Below are 8,086 nucleotides of genomic sequence, written 5' to 3'. Positions count from 1 at the left end.
TTTTTCATTTTTTTTTTTTGATATGTTGCTTGGCGGAAAAAACTTGAATAGCAAAAGGTAATACGATGCATATATAGAATATATATATATGTGTGGATAAAACAATAAAATAACAAATCTCATTATAATGATTGTATCTCACAACAGCGACGACGACATAGTAGTACTACACACATAGACATGCACAATAAATAGGTACATATATGTGCTCTTACAGTTCTATAATATAATAGTTAATAATATGATAATAATAATAATAATAATAATAATAATATCGCTTAACTTGTAACAATTCACGTTTGTTTGTTTTCAGATATGCTTGCGTTTACATTTTGTTCATTTAGTTTTTTGACTCTTAAGTCTAAGCTACGTTTTGATTGCCGATCGATAACATTTATCGATAGGTTAACAACTAACGATCGGCTCGCAATTTGTATTTAATTTAATTTTCTTGTTTTTACTTTTTCTTTTGTCGGGCTACTGTTCGAATGGCTTAAATGTTCTGTGTGCGTATTTAATGGATACTTTATGAATTCTCTTCGAAATTATTTTCTCTTCGTAGCGCGATCTATGACATTGGCATCAAAACGACATAAAATTCAACAAGGTGGGTGTTTTTTGTTTTCTTGAGTTATTAGTTATTTTTTGCTTTTTTTTTTGCATTTTTGTGTAATTCAGTTTCGATGGGGCACTTGCGGGTGATATTGCAGCTTGTTTGTTTTTGAGTGGGAAGTTGTTGTTGTTGCTGTTGTTGTTGCGTGCATATTGTGTCTAACAATTGCCAGAGTTGCATAATTCACGGATTCACTATAATCTATAATAAAAAATACAATACAACAACACAGAAATGGTTTGTAGGCATACAAAAGTTGGACATTTGGGAATGGGGGATTGGGACTCGAGGGCGGGGTGGCTGGGCTTAGTAAGTATCACTTCAGCTAATGATCTGGACTGATGATGATCCATAATGGATAAGCGGAGCAACGAAAACAAAAAACGGGGAATGTGTGAATGCAATTACGATACGTTTGCGTATGCTGCTTTTAGTTAGGGAGTTTCGCATTTATATTTAAACGCTACTCAGAAAGGCCACGCTACACATGGCCAATTGGGCCAAAATGTTCACTTGCAGTATCCGCATTAGACCGCCGCTGGTGGGTGAGGGACTCACATTGAGGCCAGCGCAGTGCATCTTCTCAGTGGGCATCGCTTGTACAAAATATTCGCGATTATCCAACGACATGTGGCACAGCGGCTTCTTCTTTTGTGACATTTCATCGTCCTTGTTCTTTAGATCCTCCAACAGCTTTGGGAACCAGATCAACTCACACGAACAGTTCAATGGGTTGTCTATGAAAGTTACAATACATATCATTATGAGAGTTCTTCTTCATTGGTTTCCCATCTACTTGCCAGTGATATCTATTATGCGCAATGTATCGATCACCGGTTCCATTGTGTCCTGCGGAATGCGTTGCATTTTATTGTTTTGCAAATTCAACGTCTCCAGCGAATTGAGATTCTCGAACAGGGTACTGGGCAGCACTTTAATACTAAATTGGAGTAAAGTTAATTTGTGCATAAATTCCACATATATTTTAGATATATTTTGATTGCTTTACTCATTTTTCTGCAGATTGAGAAATGTGAGCGAATCGCCGTATCCAGTAAAAGCGTCATCGGCCAGCACATTGATGTTGTTGTTTCTCAAATCCAAATGACGTAGACGATGCAATGGACGCAGTGCCTCACTTGGTATGGCGTTTATATTATTGTCGCCCAAACGCAAATACTGCAGATTCTCTGTATGAATGTATATATACATATATATATACATACACATATATATATACATATATGTATACGTATTATAAAATAGCACTAAATGATTTTTATAACACTCACCCTCCAGTCCCTTAAACGCATCTTTGTCAATAACGCTAATCTTATTGCCCTCTAGCTCCAGCGAATTAAGTAGAGTTAAGTGTGTGAATACATTTGCAGGCACGGTTGTGATCATATTATGTGCTAATATCAGAGAATCCAAATTCTGCAGGCCTGTTAATTGCAATGGATATGGGTTCAAATATAAAAAATATATATAAAATATAAATCATCAAAATTTGCAGTTAACTCACCCTCAAAATCTCCTTCACTGATTGTACGTATCTTGTTCTCCTGTATCTCGAGTTTCTTTAGCGTATCCAATATGGAGAGAGCCTTTTGTGGCACACTGGATAGGTCATTACCACCCAGATTCAAGCGCTTCAATTTTCTAAAAATCCCCCTTTATTAATACTCAAAAACTTAATTTCTATTATGTGTGATTACTTCTCTAGACCGCGGAATGCTTCGGGATCAATCTGTGTTATTTTGTTCTCATAGAGCGTTAGTATCTCTAACGTGTCCAGGCCCTCGAACGCGCTGTTATGTATGACAGTGATTTTATTGTGATTCAAGTTCAAAATCAGCAAATGATATAAATGTTGCAAAGCCTGTAAAAAAATAATTGTTTATTAGTTGAATAAAAAGGAATCTTGTGAGCTTATTTGTATAGTCAAGAAAATTTTATTTTTATATTGCTTACATATCGTATACTTAATTTTTCTTGGCAGAAGCATTTATAAAATAGCTGCCAAAATGGCTACGAAAAATGGCCGCCTAACACATCAGCACTTATCGATAAGCACACCTATCGCTTGTATTTACAATTCAATTGAGATGTGCATACAGATATGCATGCATATCGATATTTAAGTACGATCAAAATGAACTCACTTGCGATGGCACCGTTTTCATTTGATTTAATGAGACATCCAACTGTGTGAGTCCTTTTCCTGCAAACAAATATACATATATACGTATAAATTTGATAGCATATATTTATGTCTTTAATTTGCAAAATTACCCAGCGAACTTAATGCGTTCTCCTCGATGGCTGCGAGGCTGCTGTTGTGTATTGTCAAATGGCGTATGTCCAGAGCCAGAAACACGAATCCCTGCAGCTTGGGCAAATTATTGTGTCGCAGCTTCAAATAGAATATGATCGGGCTTTTGCCCTTCAGTGTGCCCATGGATTTGGCAATATGCGAAAGATCCGTCGTCTCGCACAACACATCCAGTCCATTCTTTTTCACGGTGCATATACAGGGCGAAATATCAGCCTGCTCCGGGCACACCTGTTGCGGTGTGCCCTGGCCCATTGCTTGGGCCAGCAGAAACAGCAGCAAACAACTTATGACGCCCACTGTATGCGTGCATTGGAATAGCAGCTGCATTTGTCTTACCATGTTGACACGCACACTCGCACGGAGACCAAAGCTCAGCTCAACTTATGCAGCGATTGCGATTGCACCGATGATTCCAATATATACAGCTGTGTCCCTGCGAAGAATATAAGAGCATGTATAAGAGTCTATGCAAAAGCGAATTACAAAGCGAAAAGCGAATTACAAATTAAGCGCACAATGCGCGATTTGGTTTATGTGTGTGTGGGAGTAAATGAGTGAGAGTGTGTGTTTGTGTTTGTGTGTGTGTGTGTGTGTGTGTGAGTGTGTGTGTATGTGTGTGTGTGTATGGGTGTGTGTTTGCGTGTGTGTGTGTGTTTGGCGGATTAAAAATAAATTGAACTAATTGAGCAGCACTTGACGTACAGTCGTTGTTGTAGTTGCTGCTCAGCGTCCAAAGTTACGCATGAAAATTGCAACAATAAATCAGTATATATATATGTTATATATAAAAGATGAATGCATATAATATATATTTAAAATGAACAATCGATTGTCGTTACACTCACCTAAAATGTTTGTCCGTCCCTATTGAATGAGTGCCAAATAAAACATGCTTCTTAATGCGATGCAGCGTTAAATCAGTTGAAAAACCTTTTATCAAACCCGAGTTTCCCACTTTTCTGATTTTACAGTTTCCCACATTCGACAACAAGCAACAATTAGTCAATGTTGACTTTTACTCTGCACATACGCACACACACACAGGAGTGAGGAGTGCAGCCTCTGCCCCTGGCTGGCTGTGTGCGTATATGTGTCTGTGCTTGGGAGGTTGTGGTGGTGGGCCGTAAAGAGGGGCGTGTGTAAACTCGGTCAGAGTGTGTGTATAACGATGTAACGGAAAATCGATATCTTAAAAAAAAAAATAAAAGAACTGTTGCCACTCAGCGATGATATTTTTCTATTATTGTTAAAACTCTTTGTATTTATATATTTTTATTTTTAAATATGCACTAACACTTAAATTATCTGAAATTTTGCTCAATTGTTGTCGCATTAGATGAACATGATTTTGATTGTGTCGTTTAAATTTTAGTTGTGGCAACGCTTAAATTATTTTTTATAGAACTTTTCGATGCCGCGCGCCGACACATGCATTAGTTGGGTATATATATATATATATATATATATATTTATATATATGTGCGTATATAGTATGAGGGGACGGCGGGGGTGGAAAAGAAAACAGTATAAACAGCGCGAGTAAGAAGCACGTTTACTTGGCAAAACCGACGACAGCGGACTGAAATTCAATTTCAAAATTTCGAAACTTTGGTGGTTGGTTGAGTCGTGTTTCGAGTCGAGTAGTGCTGGGAAGCGCTTCCACAAATGGCATTGCCATCTTGATGAACGATATGGTCAGCTTAAAACAGCAGATATTTATAGTGATCGAATACAACAAATCGAATGTAATTAATCGCAAGCACAGCAAAAATGAAAAAGAAATTTCAAAATTTTAAATTTTAAGTCTTAAGAATTTTTGATTTTAATATTTAACAGAGGCATATAAATACAGTCATCTAATAACATATATAGCATATAATCGCAGCAACTTTGGAGGAAAACTGTTGAAATTTAAAAACGCAGTAATCGAAAATCAATTTAAAAACCATGTTTAATAGCATAAATAACGAATATTCAAAACGAATTTGAAAAGCAAAACAGTTTTAATACGCTACGTTCTTTTCAAACACAGCAACCATTTGAAACTGTTCAAAGTCAAAAAATAGTTAGAGGAAAATCTGTAGAGTATCATTTCATATTTATATAGTGCTTTGATCGGAATAAACTAAATTTTTCAAGTGTTCAGAAATACTTATTTAATTGTATACTCTCTTGTATACGTTTCGTTTAATATTTTGGTTTGGCGTCGATAAAAAAAAATCATGGCCAAATGGAGCAAGCAGCTATTTATACGTCTCTTGTGCGAGCTGATTGCGAGTCTACTTGTGCAATTCCTTGGATGCAGTTTCGGTCAAGGCAGTTCGCTTGCATATGCGTTTTCTTGGGGCGGATTAATTATTGTTGGAACGATGGCATTTCGAATCATATCCGGCGCTCACATTAATCCGTGCATCTCGATTGCCTCGATGATATTGAAGAATATCAAAGTACTGGATGGTTTTCTTTACATGCTAATGCAGTTAGTGGGCTCAGCCATCGGCTTTCTTATTGCTTACGTTATGTTCGGATCTAACACATTATTTGGTGCTAATACAAATTATTGTGTAACGACGGTTACTGTCGATCCATGGTGGAAGGCGCTGATTATCGAATTTTATTTGACCGGCGCTTGGGTTCTGGCCTTCTGCTCATCGTGGCATGAAAGCAATCAGGAACTCAATGAATCTGTCTCACTGAAAATCGGACTTGTTGTCGTTGGCGCCACTCTCGTAGGAGTGAGTTAATATATCTATATCTTATTTTATTATATATTCAATTAATGGTTTGTCTATTTTCCAGGCGCAATATTCTCACACCTGCATGAATCCGTTCCGTTCGCTTTGGCCAGCTATCTTTTCTATGAACTTTGATCACATCTATATCTACGTGGGTATGCCCATTGTGGCGGCCATATTGCTTCCGTTCGCATGGCTTTATATTTACTTGTTGGGTGAAGAGGAGACTGCGAAAGGACCTGGAGCCGAAGTCAAGAATGAGGAGGAGTGACTCATCTTTTACTACGGTCTTCAGAACAGAAAATTTTTTTACAAATTTTTGAGTGAGGTGCAGATACTTACATATTTATTATTTATTATTTAACGTAATAAAATCATGCAAAACACGCTCAGAGAGAATATAAGCGACTGTATCTATTGCCCGAAAATAATAAAGATTATAGTGAAGCTTGGTGCATTTAACTATGGATGGGAGGGCGGGGATGAGGATTATAAGGGGCGTAATTAAAATTATATGATTTGGTTAAAGTGGCATCAGATGCGACGATTTTCGTGCTCGAATAATTTAGTCAACTAAGCAAGCAACTTGTATTTTGTATAATATATATATAACTAGTATGTTTTATAAATAGGATTAGAGTACATGGAAATAATGCATATCTTATTTTGACACATTTGTCAACAAAATGATTTAAGCGTGCTATGCTGGGCTCTGCTCTACGTTTTTAACTGCAACATTTGGTTCACTGTCCTGCTAAAGACCCACGGCCACCCCGGCAGTGGGCGTATAGAAGAGGCACTGCATCGCCTCCTGAAGGGCACGCTGGCATGCTAATGTGGCCGTAAAACCGCCAGCATTCTCCTGCGGCGTCTCGGGCCGTATATGTGAGACGTAGCCCATGGACTCGACTTCGTTAATTGGCGGCGGCGAGGGACCCTCGGTGATGGGTATGAGTGGCTCGTATATAAAGAGAGGGCCTTCCTCCGATTTTGGTACTGGCAGCAATGTTGGATCCGCAGTCTGGCCAAACTTAATGCCTGTGGAGAATTCGTTTGCGGCTTTGGGTGGCGGCAGCTGCTTCTCCTCCTCGCGCTGTTTTTCCGCCTTTTCAGCGAACTCGCTGACAATGGTGGCAGCGTCCTTGCCGCTGTACATGAGCTCCTCGATGAGTGCCTGCTTGTCACGTGCCTTTTTCTTTTTATGCTCTGTTTCCAGCTCTTCGAGCTCCTTCTTGCGCGACTCGTCTTGCACGCGCTCCAGCTCGAGCAGCTCCTCCAGGGCGCACTCGTCGCGTCCGACACGCGTCTTGTTGCGCTGAATGACCTCGCGGTTGTCGCGCTTGTAGGCCTCGATGCGCTTATTGGTCTCAATAATTTCGATGTTGTTGCACAAATTATAGATAATGTCCTCGATTTCCTCCAAGTAATCATTGTACTCCTCCAGCGTGGCAAAGTCCTCTTCGCGTTTGTTGTAGTCGCGCAATATGCGCCGCCGTATGTCAACCTCTTTCTCTACCATGGGATCCTCGAAAAGCTGTACGCGAAAGTTGTTTCGCCGCAAGGGTACCATGCATTCCGGACAAGCGCCTGAACCCTTCAAGAAGAGCATATCCACGCAAGATTCGCATAGCGTGTGACCGCAAACGTTAACCATCAGCTTCAGCGATGGATTCCGATATTTGGTGGTCTTGCACCGCGGACAGGCCTGCTCCTCCATCCTGCGGTCGTTTTATTTATAATTAGCTTTGATTTATTAAATAAATTAAGACTTATGCCGGCCAATTACAAGACATTAAAATATATGACTCGAAATGGCACACGCCGAAATCAGCTTGTTACCAAAACGATAATACAATAGAATACAACGCTGAATACGTAAATTGCCTATGCATGGTCACCCCAAAACAAAATATATCGATATAACACTCTCGATAGCTAAGGCGCGTTTTTAAATGACATGCTGACAAAGAGTAAATGGCAGAATTTTTAATTTTTTAACATTTTATTTTAAACAGCATACGCGGTAGTTGCTCACATTAAGAGTAGAATTTAAACATTGTTTTTAATATACACGCATATATATATATATATATATATATATATATATATATATATATATATATATATATATTTTTTTTTTTATATATATATATGCATTAAATAAGTATTTTAATAATTTACATCGATCAAAACCTTTTCTTATATGTACGTACATAGGTTTCAGCAGCAATTTGTTGTTTCAATTAATTTTTCTTGTGTTTTGTTTATTTATTTATATAAGTAGTTAAAAGCATTTTCAAGCAGATGCACAAACATTTTAAATCAATTAACATTTTACGCTGATTACTTGGATTCGATATTTGTGTGGTATTCCGTAATACTTGAGAAAAAGGTCGTATG

General features: G+C 38.3%; 3 protein-coding genes across 6 annotated transcripts; 1 reads left to right on the top strand and 2 right to left on the bottom strand.

Annotated features, from left to right (window-relative positions):
• Positions 1–4,422, bottom strand: LOC111604084 (slit homolog 2 protein). 4 transcript variants are annotated; one of them, XM_023321973.2, is made up of 11 exons: positions 4,246–4,419; positions 3,797–4,161; positions 2,909–3,384; positions 2,779–2,837; positions 2,332–2,495; positions 2,139–2,275; positions 1,906–2,058; positions 1,623–1,803; positions 1,414–1,553; positions 1,172–1,350; positions 1–814 (listed from the first exon to the last, which is right to left on the bottom strand). In XM_023321973.2, the coding sequence occupies exons 3-11, from the start codon at positions 3,288–3,290 to the stop codon at positions 797–799; spliced, it is 1,413 nt and encodes a 470-aa protein (XP_023177741.1). In that variant the 5' UTR covers positions 3,291–3,384; positions 3,797–4,161; positions 4,246–4,419; the 3' UTR covers positions 1–796. The 4 variants fall into 4 exon arrangements, with proteins under 4 accessions (XP_023177741.1, XP_023177738.1, XP_023177740.1 ...); XM_023321970.2 differs by having other exon boundaries at positions 1–1,350; positions 4,246–4,422; XM_023321972.2 differs by having other exon boundaries at positions 1–1,350; positions 3,797–4,139; positions 4,246–4,422.
• Positions 4,423–5,043: 621 nt separating this feature from the next.
• On the top strand, positions 5,044–6,129 carry LOC111604093 (aquaporin-5-like). The gene is made up of 2 exons (XM_023321990.2): positions 5,044–5,686; positions 5,751–6,129. Exons 1-2 carry the CDS (start codon positions 5,174–5,176, stop codon positions 5,955–5,957), a joined length of 720 nt encoding a protein of 239 aa, XP_023177758.1. The 5' UTR covers positions 5,044–5,173; the 3' UTR covers positions 5,958–6,129.
• A 143-nt stretch (positions 6,130–6,272) lies between these two features.
• On the bottom strand, positions 6,273–7,504 carry LOC111604092 (CDK-activating kinase assembly factor MAT1). Its single transcript, XM_023321989.2, has one exon. The coding sequence runs from the start codon at positions 7,401–7,403 to the stop codon at positions 6,441–6,443; it is 963 nt and encodes a 320-aa protein (XP_023177757.2). The 5' UTR covers positions 7,404–7,504; the 3' UTR covers positions 6,273–6,440.
• Between the last annotated feature and the right edge of the window lie 582 nt (positions 7,505–8,086).

Source organism: Drosophila hydei, unplaced genomic scaffold, assembly GCF_003285905.1.
Source record: "Drosophila hydei strain 15085-1641.00,03,60 unplaced genomic scaffold, DhydRS2 tig00008134-arrow-pilon, whole genome shotgun sequence".
NCBI lineage: Eukaryota > Metazoa > Arthropoda > Insecta > Diptera > Drosophilidae > Drosophila > Drosophila hydei.
The sequence above is the reverse complement of the archived record's forward strand: the minus strand, read 5'-3'. Positions and strand labels throughout refer to the sequence as shown.